General features: G+C 36.7%; 1 protein-coding gene and 1 long non-coding RNA gene across 13 annotated transcripts in view; one reads left to right on the top strand and one right to left on the bottom strand.

Annotated features, from left to right (window-relative positions):
* IFT74 (intraflagellar transport 74) overlaps positions 1-19,147 on the top strand; it is a 109,544-nt gene that overhangs the window by 41,401 nt on the left and 48,996 nt on the right. For 10 of the 11 annotated variants that reach the window (XM_037902083.2, XM_043546763.1, XM_037902084.2 and 7 more), the window contains 6 exons: positions 3,959-4,012; positions 6,735-6,832; positions 8,433-8,559; positions 11,920-12,083; positions 13,056-13,181; positions 18,319-18,379. In XM_037902083.2, coding sequence (XP_037758011.1) covers positions 3,959-4,012; positions 6,735-6,832; positions 8,433-8,559; positions 11,920-12,083; positions 13,056-13,181; positions 18,319-18,379 — 630 coding nt within the window. The remainder of the gene's footprint in view (positions 1-3,958; positions 4,013-6,734; positions 6,833-8,432; positions 8,560-11,919; positions 12,084-13,055; positions 13,182-18,318; positions 18,380-19,147) is intronic. The other variant, XM_043546765.1, reaches the window with a different exon arrangement.
* Positions 1-19,147, bottom strand: part of LOC119566583 — a 48,420-nt gene that overhangs the window by 8,415 nt on the left and 20,858 nt on the right. The gene's annotated exons all lie outside the window — the stretch shown is intronic.

The following is a 19,147-nucleotide window of genomic DNA, read 5'->3' on the forward strand; positions in this document are numbered from 1 at the left end:
AAATAATATAAAATAATAAAAAAAAAAAGTCCACTTACAATATGTGACTTGTAAGTTGGCAATGAATTTAAATGACCAGACATTTAATATGCCTAATAAATCAGATGTATGGAATGTATTAAATGTACGGAATATTTAAAGTAGGTGGTTGGTAAAATAATTCAAACTTTTGAGCTAAACTTATTTATACACTATGGACATTTTAAAACTAGTGCTATAATTCTTTAAACCCTTTTAGATTGCTTACAGTGAGTCTTAACGTGCTAACCATGTAGAGTGATGCACAGTCTTCTTGCAAGTGGAATGGACTTCATGCTGCCAATTTACCCTGTATCATGAAAGGGAGAGTCAGCAAGAAACAAGGCCACAGCTGCAAGGAAACTCAAGCAAAATCACTGTCCCTCTGAGGCCACTGGTTATGCTTATTGTTTGTATGCACTAGATAAAAAGGAAAGCAGAGAGGATGTAGATGTAAAAGATCTGGGGGAAAATGTGCTTGCTCAGTTAAATCTATATCCAGCTTTTCCTTTCCTTCTGTGCATTTTAAATGCTCGGACATAAGCTGAAATTAGTGATAAGACTAAATTTCAAACCAGGCACTTATTAAGTTAAGACTGCCACAACATGATGAACTTGTGCCATCTTCTTGAAATTTTGCAGCATATATAGTAAGAGTCTGTCCCTGTTCTAAGACTCCTTAATTGAAGACTTCTTGTAACCCAGTATTTAGGTACAAAGGTGGCTTGAGTTAAGGGCATCATGGTATATGTACTGATACTGTTGCTGTTAAAAACATTCTAACGGTCTTATCTTAGCATTATTTTAAACAAATTTTCTTTACATTTTGTTCCCATGCTGAAGTGAATTGTGGTACCTAAACCACACTTTGGACTAAATTATGTTCACTTTGGACTAAATTATGGCTTGCCACAAGCCCTGAATGAAGGGAAGTGCATAGCTGGACTACTTTAAGAACAGACTGGTAACTAGTTTCAGAGTAGCAGCCGTGTTAGTCTGTATCCGCAAAAAAAGAACATTGTTCACCTGGTGGCTGAACTTCTTAACTTTGTCCTCACCCATAACTATTTCACATTTGGGGACAATGTATACCTTCAAATCAGCAGCACTGCTATGGGTACCCGCATGGCCCCACAGTATGCCAACATTTTTATGGCTGACTTAGAACAACGCTTCCTCAGCTCTCGTCCCCTAATGCCCCTACTCTACTTGCGCTACATTGATGACATCTTCATCATCTGGACCCATGGAAAAGAAGCCCTTGAGGAATTCCACCATGATTTCAACAATTTCCATCCCACCATCAACCTCAGCCTGGACCAGTCCACACAAGAGATCCACTTCCTGGACACTACGGTGCTAATAAGCGATGGTCACATAAACACCACCCTATACCGGAAACCTACTGACCGCTATTCCTACCTACATGCCTCCAGCTTTCACCCTGACCACACCACACGATCCATTGTCTATAGCCAAGCTCTACGATACAACCACATTTGCTCCAACCCCTCAGACAGAGACAAACACCTGCAAGAACTCTATCAAGCGTTCTTACAACTACAATACCCACCTGCTGAAGGGAAGAAACAGATTGACAGCCAGAAGAGTACCCAGAAATCACCTACTACAGGACAGGCCCGACAAAGAAAGTAACAAAACGCCACTAGCAGTCATCTTCAGCCCCCAACTAAAACCTCTCCAGCGCATCATCAAGGATCTACAACCTATCCTGAAGGACGATCCATCACTTGAGATAGGCCAGTCCTTCCTTACAGACAGCCCCCCAACCTGAAGTAAATACTCACCAGCAACCACACAACAGAACCACTAATCCAGGAACCTATCCTTGCAACAAAGCCCCTTGCCAACAGTGCCCACAGATCTATTCAGGGGCCACCATCATAAGGCCTAATCACATCAGCCACACTATCAGAGGCTCATTCACATGCACATCTACCAATGTGATATGTGCCAGCAATGCGCCTCTGCCATGTTCATTGGCCAAACTGGACCGTCTCTACGCAAAAGAATAAATGGACACAAATCAGACGTCAAGAATTATAACATTCAAAACCCAGTCGGAGAACACTTAAATCTCTCTGGTCACTCGATTACAGACCTAACAGTTGCAATATTACAACAAAAAAACTTCAAAAACAGACTCCAACGAGAGACTGCTGAATTGGAATTAACTTGCAAACTAGACACCATTAAATTAGGCTTGAATAAAGACTGGGAGTGGATGTGTCATTACACAAAGTAAAACTATTTCCCCATGTTTATTTTTCCCCCCTACTGTTCCTCACACATTCTTGTCAGCTGCCCATCTTGATTATCACTATAAAGGGTGTTTTTTTTTTTGTTTTTTTTTTGTTTTGTTTTCTCTCCTGCTGGTAATAGCTCACCTTAACTGATCACTCTCATTATAGTGTGTATGATAACACCCATTGTTTCATGTTCTCTGTGTATATAAAATCATCCTACTGTATTTTCCACTGCATGCATCCGATGAAGTGGGCTGTAGCCCACGAAAGCTTATGCTCAAATAAATTTGTTAGTCTCTAAGGTACCACAAGTCCTCCTGTTCTTTTTGACTGGTAACTAGATGGAGATCAGATTGTGACTCTGAATCATAAATTTCCCCTTCCTCCAGCAGGGAGAGTAATCTGCACCGGCCCTAAACTCTGCTGCTGCTGTTGTTGTTTATTTGAATTATTGCCAGCACAGCTATTGTGACTGGCACATTGAGTGTGGAGCCAAAGCTCCCCATTACTTACTTGTTTATTCAGCCTACTTGAGCAAGAGAAGTCAGCTCCATAAAAGCTACTTTTCCCCCCTGTGTGGCTACTTGCGACATGCGTAGTGAATGCAAGCAATGCTTTCTTGCTCCCCTGCACAAGTTAACGGTGAAAGTTACAATTTGACCCTCTGAATAAACATTTATATAGTCTAGAGCATGTTTAAAATATTTTTAAAAAATAGTTTGTTTAATGTACACTAATTTGTCAGAAAGGGAACATTTCCTCACTTATGTATTCAAATTCTCAGCTTAATCTTGTCTTAACATAGCTTTCCCCACTTACGTATTCAAATTCTCAGCTTAATCTTGTCTTAACATAGCTTTCCCCACCACCACCAGTAAATTGTTATGCTGTAGAAAGCTAAATGTTTATATTATGCTTTCTACTGGATATTCATATTCTTGCCTGTGACTAATGCAGCTGAAACCCAAATTAGGGATGAAGCAGAACCATGAGTTAGTTATTTAAGACCATCCTAATGCATGACAATATAGGTGGTGCACGTTTTTTTGTTTTATCTTATTTTACTGAAGATTGCTACCTTGTTAATATCCAGAAAGCACATCACAAAGTAATCTTGCTCGCTGAAAGCCAGAGAAACTGGCATCACTTCCCAAATCTTAAAAAGACTTGCAGAATGACTTAGTTTACCAGTCAACGACATGGCCTAATTGCACAAATGTGATTTTTCCAACACTAAAAAGTGAAACAGACTAATATTCTAAAATGTATTGGCCCTTAATTTAAAAAAAAATCTGCCAACTAATACAACTTTAAAAAATATTTGGGGCACTGTCAAATTCTGAGGCATTTGACCTCTATCCCACTACATATAATTTAAAAAAAAAAAAAAAACCCTGAAGATTACACTGACAACATATTATTAAGCTGATTCCCTTTTTTGAAAATGTGTATAATTTGCTGTTGATTGACAATGATTATAGTGAGACATGTAAATAACATACAGTCCAATCCTTTTGTGCTTAAGTATGCAGAATTCATGTTTTAGATAATCAAAGTTTTGTCTACGTAAGGGCTACAGGTTTGAGTTAATAAAAAAAGACATATAAAGAACATAATGTAGAGTTTGGAGCAGTTGATGTTTTGGAGGTAAATCAATATTACGTCTCTTGTAGGGGAGAAAAATCTGAAATACAAGGAGCTGAAGAAGAGAGAAGAAAGCATGGACAGTAAGTTGTTTAATATAGATTAGACTCCTGAACTGCCAAAGCACAAGGCTTTTTGGATTGTCAAAGCACAATTTATTTGAACCCCAAAACTGCTGACCACTTGTCTTAAGACCCTGTTACCTGATTCAGAGATTCCTCAGCACAAGGTAACTGATACTGCAAATTTACAGATGATTGGAGCACCTTTCCTGGCTCATCATCTGGCGTTAAAGATTTCAGGAACACATTTTTACAAGATAAAAGCTAAAATAATATGAATTTTTAAAAATGTGCTAAAATGAAAGTTTAAATAATAGCATGGAGTGCCCACTGGTGTTCTGAATGCGAGCCAAACTTTGAGTTTACTCTGAGAATCAGAAACTACACCTTCAAGACATTTTGACTTATTTATCTAAGATAAGTACTACTAAAGCTTTCTGACTTACCAATGAGGTCTCGTGACATAGAAGCCTCAGCAGAGGTGAAGTCAGGGTGCAAAACATTTAGGGCAAAAATTTATTTTAAAAGGCTCTATAACCATTCTAACAATAGGATACATTATAAATATATATGGCTCTTTACAAAGCCCAAACCAGGAACTTCCAAGAGCTTACCAACAGATTTAGACACGTGCCATGTAGAAAACCAGTTTGCATGAAAGAAGGCAGTGTTGGTGAGATGGGTATATATAGACTTTGCCAAAAGAAAAATTTGTTTAAGGAGCGTTTAGAATGAGAAGAGGGAGAGTAGTATATAGCATGTTAGATTTTTTTAACTTTTAGGAGAAAGCACTGTCTGTTAGGTTGAAAAAGTGGTCGTCTTGTGAATCTCTGTTAGGTTTGGGGTAATAATTCTCTGCTAAATCCACAACTTGAGTCAAAATATTTATATCAGACATACATGGACATCCATTGATGCCTCAGATTTTGTTCCTTTATAGAATTAGTACGGAAAAGGTTTACTGTATACATCTTTCTGTTGTAATGATCTCTAGGAACACATTTAAAATGTTTCTTTCTAAAGGTAAGTTTATTTCATAATTCCCATTTTTCCATTCCCTCTGTTGTTGAGCCAACTCAATGTTTTAGAAGTTTCAACTCTCTTTCTACAATTGTGGAGAGAAAATATTTGTGGGGATTTTGTGGGGCAGAAGGGATTCCTGTCTGATATCCTTAATGACATTTACCCATCTTCTTTGGCTCAAAATCTAGAAAGTAATACTTTAGTCTTCTTTTCTCTGATATGTAACATGCCTGGACACACGTACTTGTAAGCTTTCCTGAGTCTGATCAAAGTCCAGGCACTGTCTCTGGGTTTCTAGGCACACTTACAGGTTTCAGATTCCCTTTCTAACACCCTTTCTTCTGACAGTTGAGGCCCCACAATCCAGCTGCCTAGGCCATGAAACTAATGTGAGCTCCCCAATATTCCTCTGTTGCTTAAGTGCACACTTTCCCAGAGCTTCAAACTTGCGGATACTCTGGGCTTCGTTTTACCTCTTCAGGGATCAGTGATAGTTCAAGCAAACGGACACAGGCTTTGCAAAGGGATCCAACATAATTACTCTTTATTTTAGATAACACAAAAATCAATCAAACACCTATACACCATTCCCTGCCTCAGTTTCCTCACCTCTCTTGAGCATTCTTTGGGATTTTTTCAGAGTCCCCTAGGGTGTCCTCTAGGTTCTCCTCTTGCAGCTTATGGCTTCTTCTTCAAAACATGAAGTCTGTCTAGCTGACCCCTGCAGTCACAATCCTTTAGCTCCCAATCCTGGTTGGATCTCAGTGGGAAAAGGTCCCCTCTATTACAGAAGCATGCCTCTTTGTTCCTTTCTTCTGCCTCAAGTTTCCTTTGTCTGTCTGACTGACTCAGTCTCTGTATTAAATTAAATTTGATAAGAGAGACACAGAAGGGTCTTGATGAGGGGCACAACATGGTCTGAGCAGTGGGCAAGGAAGAATTTTGCTCCTGTGTTCTGAAATAGCTGTAGGGGAGTTAAATGGCAATTGAGGAGACTTAAAGAAAATGCTTTTAGTACTCTGTGTCTCCTTAAGGCTTTTCGAGTGAGCTTTCACTGCATTGTCTAAGTGCTAGACTTGTAATATGTTGAAGAGAAAGCTAATGAGTTTGCTTTTCAGAAATAAATGTAGATGGATTGGTAAATATTATAATGGAGAGTCTCTAAAGTTATTTGTCTCAATTTCCACCCTTCTGTTGTCATCCTTGTGTTGTTCCTCTTTAATTTTATAGACTGATACCCAGACGTGTACATCTTGAGTGAACAATTCTATAAGTACCAAAAATGCCAGAAACATACGTTGATATGGCATCATTCTAAAAAATTGGAACTGGGAAAAAAATCTCTCCCACTTAACTCAGCAAATAAATGTCTTAAATAAGCAAGCTGTACTTGATTTTATTTTAAAAATGTGATATTTTCTCACTTGTTCCCATATTTAAAATTTTAACAAAATGGTAAATAGTAAAATACAGATTAAAAAAATAAAACCACAAAACTTCTCAGACCCCAGCATTTAGTAAGCATGAAATTACTTGATAGAGTATTTTATTTAAATTGAAGTATATTTAAATCTTAGGTGTTATACAATTTTGTAAAACTACAGTGAGGTATTTCTATATTTGCTGTTGAATTCAGAGTAAGTACAGTTATAATGGAGAACCCAGAATGTTTATGTAAACAGCAGCAGCCTCCCTTAACTTGTTTTCTTTTAATCCGTAGACTTTCTTGAGACTTTTGAAGAGATGAAGACGCAGGAACTGGAACGGAAGGCACAGATAGAGGCCAACATTGTTGCGCTGTTAGAGCACTCAAGTAGGGTAAGTGCCTTTCTCTGTCTCTGATAAATTAGGCAGTCATAGCCTCATAAAAGACACTGAGCAAATTAAATAGAACAGTGGTGATTAAATACTATTCAGCCCAATTATTGGTGTAATTATCTTCCAAACAGTAAACTGATACCATGTGTTGTTGTAACAAAGTAGAATTTATTTAATTACTGTTGTATTCTCTGTCACTGTTTTGAGGGAAATTTTATAATTAATAAAATCAGATGATATTTGTGACCAAATCAAAAGGCGTTACTATAATCCATCAGTATGAAACATACAAGAATACTAAAACTAAGAAATGTCATTGTTTGCTAGTTTATCTAGACCAAGTCTGAATATTATAAATGAAGGGGAGGATTCAGTCATCTCCCTTAGATTATTTTCCATATTCTGATTTATGTTGTTTTTAGGAAATTTCTTCTACCTAACCGATTAAAAGTATTTCTAGAGTTCCCCTCAGCATAGTTTCTAAATGATATATGTTCCTGGTGTCCAGCTAGAATTTCCCCATTATCAGTATTTTTTTTTCTTTCTTTTTTTTTTTTTTTCCAAGTCTTACCAAAACAACTCTTCATTGCTTTGATTTTGATTCCCTTGAACTATTTGTAGAGGATGGTCATAGGCATCTTTTAGCCAAGTATTATTTTGAATAAATAGCATTTTAACAGCTCCTTGATACTGTTCTTCAGTATGGTGCCCCATAACTTCAAATTATTTTACTAGAAAGGTTGCTTAAGAGTTGATGTGCTGCAAGTCCCATGATACAGGGGAATGCAGTTTTCCTTGTAGTTAAGACCCTACTTGAATCATGGGATGATCTTCAAATAATTGTGGCTGGAAAATAGTGGAAAAGTAATAACTGAACTTTATTAATAGCCATAATTTGGAAAAGCCAGAGTAAAGCTATTTGTTTAAGAAGAATTTGCTGGAACAATATTATATTATGCCTGCTAATTTTTTTGATAACCAGACATTTTGCTGCAACTATATTACATTCCTTAAAAAAAAAAAAAAAAAAGAAGTGGCCGGTACAATATAAAATTCAGAAGACTAAAAGTCTTAACACAACTGCTGTCGAAACGGAGTCAAGTCATTTTAGCCTTTTTACATTTTACAGGTATTGCATGTTAGTGTGGTACTTATTGCATACTCAGAATGTATGTTAAACTGTGGACTGCACAAAGTAAGCTAATTAAAATCAAAATTGTGGGGGAAGCCTAGTATTGTATGATTCACAATTTCTACAATATCACAAATAAAGTAGGGATTTACTTTATAGTACAATGACTCTACCACAAGTGAAGTATCTAAGGCAATGTCATTTAAACATCCATACTTCATCCTCAATGGTATATCAGTACATCAGTTATAAAAGGGACACAGTTCAGGTTGGCAGACCTGAAATAGAAAATCATTATATTTAAATGGTCTCAGACTATTTAAAAATATTTTGTCCAAGAGTGTTGTAAAAGAGTTAAGTCATAAGTGATGTATTAGCAGAGCTTTTTTCTTGCTGTCCGGTGAACACTCGTAGCTGCAAAGATATCCAGTGTTCTAATTTAATGTCCTTATTTCTGTAAATGAACAGAATGTCAATCGCATGAAACAAATCTCCTCTGTTACCAATCAAGAGTTGAAGATCATGCAGGAAGACCTCACTTTCAAATCAAATGAAATGCAAAAGTCACAGAGCACTGCTAAAAATTTGAGTACAGGTGAGGCATATGTATGTATATTCCTTCCTTTTTTAAAAATAAAATAACATGAAAGTCATAGAATACACGAGTATAGGGTTGGTGATCTAGCATACCATGTATACTAAAACACTGTAGCTAGGGTGTGAGGCAGTGCAAATACTGAGGGATGTATCTTCTTTTGGTGCCTTTATATAGCTCTTCTGAGTGCTAACACAAATTATTTATAATTCATCATAAGAAGACTATTTCTCTGACTAGTAACAATAACTGATTTTCTTGCTTACTTGGTTTAGGACATATTAAAAGTACATTTTAATATTGTGTGTAGCAATTCCCATTGCATTAGTAGGAGTTTGCTTTATTTATTTTGATTTATTAGCAACTGACTCAAACGCTAGGCTCTTCATAAACTTTAAAATAACATTTAATAGAAAGTAGTAGAGAGCCATGCAGTGAAATAACCATGTATCAGTTTGAAAATGGACCCCATAATGTCACTTATACCTATGTTTTGTTAGTGCTTTTCTAAGGATATGTCTATGCAGCGAAGAAAAACCTGCAGCTGGCCTGTGCTAGCCGACTCAGGCTCGAGGGGATGTTTCATTGCTGTGTAGACTTCAGGCTTGGGCTGGAACCTGAGCTCTGGGACCCTCCCACTCTGCCAGGGTCCGAGAGCCCGGGCTGCAGCCCAAGCACAAAAGTCTACACAGCAATGAAACAGCCCCACGGACTTGCGGGGCTCAGGATGAGTCGGCTAGCCGCAAGTGTCTAGTTACTGTGTAGACATATCCCAAAGAGGATTCCTGGCAACTATAATGTAGATGGCCCAACCTTGCCTTGTAAATCGTCAAGATCAAATTCTCAGGACCTGATTCTGCAAGCATGCACATTGTTAACTTAAAACACAAAAATGTTCCTGTTGACTTCAATGGGACTACTCATATGCATAAAGTTAAGACTGTATTAACATTAGACATGAGAGTAAAAGTTTGCAGGAATCAGGCCTATATTTTCTAAAAGCAGAGGTGATTTTTTTTTTCTTGTGGTTTAGTGATAGAGATCTCTGTTTAATTCTTTATTTGTGCTGTTTTGTGGTGGTGGTGTTGTCATAATCTAAACCTTTGCCAATATCATTACTGACTGAGCAGGGTTTTCCTTGTTTTATTACTGAAAGGAATCTGCAATAATCATAAATCATTTTGTTTGGTGACTACTACAGCCTGTACTTGGTACCAATTTTCAAAATAGGCTTGTGTTGTGACTGCAAAATATGTACTGTATCTGCAAAGAAGTAATTGCTGTGCACAAAATGTGATGTTAGTTGTCTGTTTTCCGTGTGCCTCTGGATATTTTGTAACAAATTTATTTGCAAATATGTATTTTGTAGTCACAACATAGGTGTCTATTTTGAAAAATTAGCCCTTGCACTATATGGGCAAGATATGAAATATATTTTTCTTATGAGCATTTTAACTAAACATATTTATTGTTTTTATTTTACATTACAGTAACACCATAAAGGTGCTAGATGTTATAGGGACATTGTATGAAAACAAAGTTTCTTTCTTGAAAAAGTTTATAGTCTACAATTTAATCAAATAATTTAAACTATTTATAAAGAAAATTCTTGGAACTGGGAACCACAATAAAAGTTCCATAATAAACATAATAGGGACTCTTTTAAAGTATAATGATTGTACAGTTCCCCCCCCCAGTTGGAGTGCTTCCCAAACCTTGAATTATAGTACAGTCGTCTGCAAAATTCTTCCATTGAGATTAAAATGTGGATTTCCAGATTTTCTTGCCGCCTCAAAGATATAAAAGGCCATCAGCAGAGTCCTTTTTCAAAAAACAAAAAAGGAAACTACAGAGAGTAAACAAATGTGCTGATGGCATAGTTTTCTAGAAACATTTTCCTGGGTCAAAGCAGTTTTGGTCTCAGACTTTGCTACTGTACGTACACTGCCTGCTAAACTCTGCAACTTAATGGCATATCAGAAGGAACTGGGCTGCATCCTCTTCCTGTCTTTTCCCCTAGAGAAGTTTTTAGTATTTATTTGTGTGCGTGTGAGTGAATATATATATATATATATATATATATATATATATATATATATATATATATATATATATATATATATATAGTGTGTGTGTGTGTGTGTGTGTGTGTGTGTGTGGAGAGAGAGAGTGAGTGCATAAACTTTACCTTCTCCAAACAGTTTCTTCCTTTTTCTCTAGAAAGTGTGCTTGGATAGGAATACTCCTTAGCTGTCTACTCCAGCATTATCAGCATACTGATATTGCATTACAGGAATCTTTTTCCAACGTTTTTAGGGTTTTTTGATTACTTTTATCCACCAAAAATGAATTTTAGTTGGTCCTGTATCTGTTTTTATTTTTAATTAAAAGCAAAAATCTTACATACGCATTTCCATTTTAAAAAAATGCAAAACTACTTCTACAGATATTTTCATCTAATGATTGTAAGCAGTTCATGTTTTAAAGGTTGTTTTTAATAATCATTTATAGCATTTAGTGCTAAGTATGTGATTAAGCAAGTTCCCAATCTACCTTCTCTACACCATTCATTATTTTGTATACCATTGTCATGTCCCCTTTTATTCATCTCCTCTCTAAAGTAAAGAGTCCCTTACATCTCTCTTCATTTGAGACTTTTTTCCCATGGCTCTGATCCTTCTGCTCACACATATTTGAATCCCCTCTAGTTCTGTTTTATCCTTTTTGAGGTGTGATGATCAGAATTGAACACCGTATTCCAGTGCATTATGATCTTTTCAGCCGTGACATATACCAATTTTTATTAGTCTAAGGCTTTGGAATGGTTCCTCATTTATAAAGCCAGTGTCCAGGGCCAATTTGACCCTAAATTTAGTATTCTAAAAACAAGACTCTTTCAAAAATGAAAACAAATATTTATATGATTTAAAAAATTGAATGGAAACAGTTTAAAAATAAACAGATAGGCACCTGTATTGTTTGTAACCAACATTTTGTACTAATGTGCTGGTACCGTGAAACCTGAAATTGACAAGGAAGTAAATATTAACAAAAGCAGAATGGAATTACCACCCTGTAGTATCCCAGATCACCACTGTGTTTCCTTAGACTTAGACTCTCTAGTCTTCAGTATCTGTAATAATTGTATAATATCTTTTGACAAATGGCACTGTATGTTGGGCCAAATCCTGATTACTTTATTCTCATGAATAGTCCCTTGGTATCAATGTGAATAAGGCAAGCAGGATTTGGCTGGCGCATTGTGTAGTGGAAAACTGGGAGTTAAATCTTTGTGCATTGGCTAATACTATCATGAAGAAAAGTTACTGTTGCTCATAACATTTGTTCCCTATGTTCCAGATAGTCAAAGACTGCGAATGGACCTGCAGAAAATGGAATTGTTGGAGGGTAAGATGGTTGATGAACAGGCTTCTCTCAAAGAAAAAATTGAACAGATGACAAAGGACTTGGAGATGTACAATAATTTGCCGGCTCTGAAAGCATCAGGAGAAGAGAAGAAAAAGGTGATAACAGCAGTATCTGGTAGCATTACCTAGATTACTTATATTGTAAGTTCTTTGGGAAGAGAACACCTTTCTGTTCTGTGTTTGTACAGCACCTAGCACAGTCGAGCCCTAGATCGTGACTGAGACTCTTAGGTGGTACCACAATACAAATAATAATAACAACAACATTGCCTGTGTTCAGCACTTAGCCATTAATATTCGAAGGCTGATATTTGTCATGCTATGTTCAGACAGTCTGGTTTATATCTTTGTTTTCAAAACAGTGTTAGGAAGTAATTTGTTTGAAGGCTTGAAGCAAATGACACAAAATTCACCGTTATATTTGACATAGTAATAACAATAAAAATACCTAACTCTTATTTAGCTCTTTTCATCAATAGATCTCAAACTGCTTTACCAATGAGGTTAGTATCATTATCCCCAGTTTACAGATGGGGAAGTTGTGGCACAGAGAGTTGAAGTGACTAGTCCCCACTCACTTAACAGGCCATTGGCAGAATCAAGAATAGAGCCCAGGTCTCCTGAGTTTCAGGCCAGTGCTCTGTTCAGTATAATTCCATGTCATGACCTCGTTTCTAGAATTAATACGAAAGAGACTGTGGACATTTGTGCCTCATTTCACATCACCAAGTATGCATTTTAATGGCTACATCTTGTTCACAGGTATTAAATGCAACTTCTCATGCTAAGCATTGGTGTAGTTTTTGTGATATTTGTAGAACAAGTTCTGAATACCTTCTTGTTTAGGGGGTGGAAAAAGAAAGTAGCTCCTGGAAAGTTAAATTGAAAACAGTCGAATCAGTTGGGACCACCAGTCCATAGTAAATTCAAATGAATTCCTGTGGGAGAGTAGGAGATCACTATGATGATGAGTATATTAGAAATTCTTAGATTCAAAGGAATTGGCAGTTTTAATGGAAGCGCAATGCCTTAAGGCCAGTTTGATCCATTTTGCTTTTCTTCCTCTAGAAACTCCACGAGGAGAAAGAAAGGTTGGTAAAACGTAGAGATGCCTTCAAGAAAATAATGGAACAACTGAATGCAGAGTATGAAACACTAAAGACACAACTTGAGGAGAATGAGACCCATTCCCAGGTATAGTTCAAAATAGGTGTCTCTTCAGTTGTTTCATTCCAGGTCTTGAGTTTCTCAAATACATGAAACCATATTTGAATGAATCAGTTAGGGTTTTTTAGAGGAATGCATAGACTCTGGAGTAAGTTTTCAAAGCTGCGTATTGGAATTCCATGCCCAAATCCTCTAGTTTGTTCAACTGGATGTTAACAAACCCCCATCCCCCAATCAATCTATTGAAAGCCAACGATTTCAAGCTTGTTGAGACCAGTCTTATGTCAAAAATTTGCAAATCCTTTGTTAAATACTCATTTTGGTTTTGTTCAAAGTCCTCATTTTTCCTCTCCAGCCTTCCTGGTGCTACTGCAGGAGCTCAGGATCAGGGTTGGTTTGTCTCAGGGCTGGACTGGCAGGTGCAGAGTCCTGGGCTGGGGAAAACATGGCAATACGTTTTCCCCAGCCTATAAAATACTGAGCAATTTAGAGAGGGGAGATAAAAGTTCTTGTAAGGGGCATCCTCCCCTTTTAACTTATAGAAAATACCAACCTTTTGGAACAATTTATTGCACTCCAAAGGCAAAAACACTAAATCACACTTAAGAAATATTTTTAGGATCCTAGGATAAACATTGTAATTGTTTAGCAGTACCAAGGATGAACCCCATCAGCCATAATGGGACATGCTGTTTCTGAGAGCAAGTATCCTAGGAGTGTTCTAGCCTAGGGAGAAGGCAAAGGCTCAGTTTTATGTAGTATCTTTTAGTTAATAAAAATAGACTTAAGGAAGGATGAATTTTTGATTTTGTAATGAGTATGTAGCTTGTGTTTGTACCTGAGTTGAAACTCCACCAGTTTATGCCTCTCTTTAGTAAAATCCCTCTTCCGACCAACTACTCTGTGTAGTCTTTCATTGACAAACCACCAGAGAAAGAAGCATGTACTTCATGCTATAAAACAACTGTACTTTGGACAGTCTAGACCGTCATCTGGTCATCTTTTGCATTTATGTATTTGTAGTGTGTGGGCTGCATAATTAGAATGTAAGCTCTTGTGGCAGAGAACATGTCTTTTATGTTTTGTATGTTGGCAACATTTAAAATGTGCTGATGATCAGAAACATTACTCTGCGCTTTTTTTAACCTCTTTTTACTCAATAGATGTTCTCCTCACCTGTAGTCAGACTCACAATTTGTTATTACTTTTTTCTTCTGTTAGCATTGTAGAGCCAACACAGATACAGGATAATGATCTAGATTCCTCTCCACCTGCATTCCAAACAGAAATTTTTATTTGGTACAAATATTGGGTCAAATCCTATGGTTCTTTCTCAGATTATAGTCTTGCCCGATTGAAGACTTTAGGATTAAAAATATTTTAATTAAAACCAAATTTGAACCCAGGATTATAAACACAAAAGGCTAGTGCATTAAAATTGTTTGCATTTCTTAAATTTTCCCATCTTTTTTTCTTTTTGGGGTGTGTTCTTGTATTTGGTTTAACCTGTCTTTTCAGAGGAATCTGAAGAATAGAGACATGCAATGTTAATTTATTTAAAGTCCTGTGATTCTTCTGATCTGTATTTCAGTGCAATATTGTATCTGTAGCTATCGTTGCTGCCTTTTGCCTTCTGACTTAAAGCCTAATAAACATAGGCATAACATTATCACTTGAGGGTCATTCCCATTTAATATCTGTATCCTAGGCTGAATGAGCTCAAATGTTGAGGAGAATAGAATAAGGTTACTCCTATGTTCAGAAGAACCTTTTAAACAATCAGCGTAACCATTCAAAATTTTTTTTATGAAACATTGTTTTTTAAATGAAAGTGGAGAAACTACAGAAATCGAACTGGCAAAAGGTAACTTTTTTGCTTTGAAATGCAGTTTATAAGCCCTCTCACCTACATGCCTCCAGTTTCCATCCAGGACACACCACACAATCCATTGGCTACAGCCAAGCTCTAAGATACAACCGTATTTGCTCCAATCCCTCAGACAGAGACAAACACCTACAAGATCTCTATCAAGCATTCTTAAAACTACAATACCCACCTGCTGAAGTGAAAAAACAGATTGACAGAGCCAGAAGAGTACCCAGAAATCACCTACTACAGGACAGGCCCAACGAAGAAAATAACAGAACGCCACTAGCTTTCACCTTCAGCCCCTAACTAAAACCTCTCCAGCGTATCATCAAAGATCTACAACCTATCCTTAAAAATGATCCCTCACTCCCCCAGATCTTGGGAGACATACCAGTCCTTGCTTACAGACAGCCCCCCAACTTGAGGCAAATACTCTCCAGCAACCACACAACAAAAACAGTAACCCAGGAACCTATCCTTGCAACAAAGCCCAATGCCAATTCTGTCCACATATTTATTCAAGTGACACCATCATAGGACCTAATCACATTAGCCACACCATCAGAGGCTTGTTCACATGCACATCTACCAATGTGATATGTGCCAGCAATGCCCCTCTGCCATGTACATTGGCCAAACTGGACCGTCTCTGCGCAAAAGAATAAATGGACACAAATCTGACGTCAGGAATCCTAACATTCAAAAACCGGTAGAAGAACACTTCTGCCTCTCTGGCCACTCAGTAACCGACTTAAAGGTGGCAATTTTGCAACAGAAAAGCTTCAAAAACAGACTCCAACGAGAAACTGCTGAGCTTGAATTAATATGCAAACTAGATACCATTAACTTGGGTTTGAATAGAGACTGGGAGTGACTGGGTCATTACACATATTGAATCTATTTCCCCATGTTAAGTATCCTCACACCTTCTTGTCAACTTGATTATCACTACAAAAGTTTTTTTTCTCCTGCTGATAATAGCTCATCTTAATTAATTAGCCTCTTACACCACTTTTTCATGTTTTCATTTATATATCTTCTTACTATATGTTCCATTCTGTGCATCCGATGAAGTGGGCTGTAGCCCACGAAAGCTTATGCTCAAATAAATTTGTTAGTCTCTAAGGTGCCACAAGTACTCCTGTACTTTACTTTTCTTTTTTTGCTTTTCCTTCCCCTTCCTACAGGCCAGCAAGGTTTCTTTTCCCCACAATAACTTTCATATTCATTTTTTTTATTTACTTTTTGTGTTTCAAAAGTAGATCAGAAGGGAAGAGGCTTTTAAACTCTCCACCAACTTGGAGTCTTCCAATATACATACTATATACAAATTTATCATTTTGGCAACAAGACCTTTACTGACTGTAGAGATAGGAGGAAAACAGATCAGCTTTAAGAGAAAGAGGGAGAGACAAAGAGGATGAGAACTGATTTCTCTTCCAGCCACATTCTTATTGTGTTTTGGGGTTGTTGGGGGGGTGTGTGTGTGTGTGTTTTGTTTTCCCCCACTTTCATGTAAATTTTTCAGCTTCAGGGATTAAGAAGCTGAGGTGTCATCTTTATTGTTGGGAAACAATTTAAATTCTGAATATATGAACTAATCAGAATAGGGAGAGTTGAATATATAAAGTAGAAATAACCATTCAGTGATTATGCAAATCTACAAACTCTTGTCTAGTGTCTGCCAACTAGTCAGAGCATGGGGCAGTATTCAAACTGAAACACTTTAATAGGACTACTCCTGGGTGCTGTTGAGTAAGGCTATCTGATCTCGTCCATATTGATTATATAATTTGCCCACTGACAACCAGTCAGGGTTCAGACAGCTGTTTAATTGGGATAAAAGTGTGCAGCCATCAGTAACTGTACAGCATCCCTGCACTCTGATTAGCTGCAACTCTTCTGTTTCAGCATTATATATAAGAATGCTTATGTTCTTTTCCATCAATAAGAATTTCTCCTTCAACGTAATTATCATATTCTAAAGGAACTTAGCTTGAAGGAAAGTAAGATCCCAAGATGACTGATTAGCCATTTTGCCAGTCTGCATAGCTATTGATGTACAGCATACATCCTTTTTATATATCAATCATACAGAAATGTAGACAGGCTTTATATGACTTGAGAGTTTTACCATTGATAAGATTGAAAACAGTGGCCTTAAAAGTGTTTTACTAAGTGGAGTTCATTGTACAAGAAGCTATATTAAAAAAAGTGCTGATCATTTGCTTCAATCTCTATTATACAATATTTCAAATTCAGGTGCCTTTACTAGGTATATTGCATTTAGCAGCACCCATAGTCGATGTGGTATGTAATTGATCACAAATATCTTTTTTCATAACTTACACAAACAGCAGAATTCATGTTTGCTTTGAACTAGGGATAAAAAGGATGTGGTATGTGGATAGATTTTTTTTTTTTCATTATAAAGATAATTTTGGTAGAGGGTAGGGAAAGCTCTAACACAGCATCTATTTTCAATCATTCAGCACGATTTTCAACCTCAAACATATCGATATTGGTGGCTTTCCTTTAAAATTTGGTTTTAAAATGATGATTTTCAACATTTATTTTTAAAAATACCTTTTAAAAGGGTCTACATACCTTGAAACAACAAACCTTGAATAGTAGCATCAGAAAAACAATTTAATATTATAAAATTGTATTGTGAGGAATATAATATAATATCCACATTAGCTTCCTGTTGATGCTGAAAGTATTGAAGAAGTGCCAACATATAACCCACAGTCTTACAATCTTCTCACTACAGCTCTGCTCTTATCACAGCTTCTGGCATCAGACAGGAAACTCAGCTATGGAAATAAGGAAGTTTTTTCTGTACTGCTGTAGGGTCCAAGACAGTGTTGGGATATATCCCATCAGTGGTGATTTTTGCAAACATCTTTCAGTGATATGTAAAGATAAGAATTCATATCTTCCTCCCGGGTTCATCTTTTCTGTGACGCTTTTATGATTGTTCAGGGATGACAATCTCAAATCATCCAGTTTTTCATGTTCCATACCAGTTATATTCAGTATTTTCATTTTTGTGCCAACAGCAGAGCAGCACCTATGTGAAGGGTACATTTACATACATATATATTATGGGATATTTAAAAAATCCTTCCCAATTATTTATCGTCTAGTTTTCTTGTGTTGTAACCACAATCTTATCAGTTTGATAGAATGTGAGGAATCGATAAGACAACTTGGGTTTTTTTTTCCGTATAAATGCGTATGTGTCTGTTTTCATTTGTGCGTGTTCTTAACATTTTCTTTTTGTGTTTTCAGCTTACAAATTTGGAAAGGAAGTGGCAGCACCACGAGCAAAATAACTTTGTGATGAAAGAATGTATCCTTTTTTTTTTTTTTTTTTTTAATGCTGACAATTAATATAGTATAGTAATTGACTAAAACCTTTTCCTCCCAAAAGCAAAGTCAATCAGGACAGTTTTACAGTGCAGTGGGGAAGTGGGATAAGGGGTCTTGCAAATGTTTGTTGGATGGGTAGACTCTTATATACAATGAAACCTGCAACTCATTAGGCAACCTCCAGCATTAAATGACTCCATATAGTCTTCCAAGCTTCCAGTATTTTTATTTGATCGCTAAAAGACCAGCTGTACACAGCATATACTTTGTGCTGTACTCTTGGGTTTATCCCAGGGCATACTTTTCACCCATAGGTTTTCTTCAGTGATTATTCTTACACCAGCCCATTCTTATACTTAGCTTTCCAGCAAAGGCAATGATTTTTTTTTTTTCAATGTATATAGCTCCATAACTATGCATGACATTTTACAGTATGTAAAACACAGCCAACAAAACCCACAAAGGGCCAAATATTGCTTTTAGGTGCTTGTTAAATGCAATGAGAGTTGCTTATGTGAGAGCAGAATTAGATCCCCACATATTGAAGAAAACTTCCCAAAAGCTAGTGGTAATGACACTTTCAAAGAACATTCATTGCAAAGAACTGCCATAAAATAGTTTTTAAATAGGTTTTTAAACTAACAAAAGCATAGCCATTCTAAATGAGAGCTGACATTTTGTCCTTAACTTGCGCTACTGTCCCTAGTTATTGCAGAGATCTGAATAGTGCATAATCGTATATTAATTT

Source organism: Chelonia mydas, chromosome 5 (assembly GCF_015237465.2).
Source record: "Chelonia mydas isolate rCheMyd1 chromosome 5, rCheMyd1.pri.v2, whole genome shotgun sequence".
NCBI classification, from domain to species: domain Eukaryota; kingdom Metazoa; phylum Chordata; order Testudines; family Cheloniidae; genus Chelonia; species Chelonia mydas.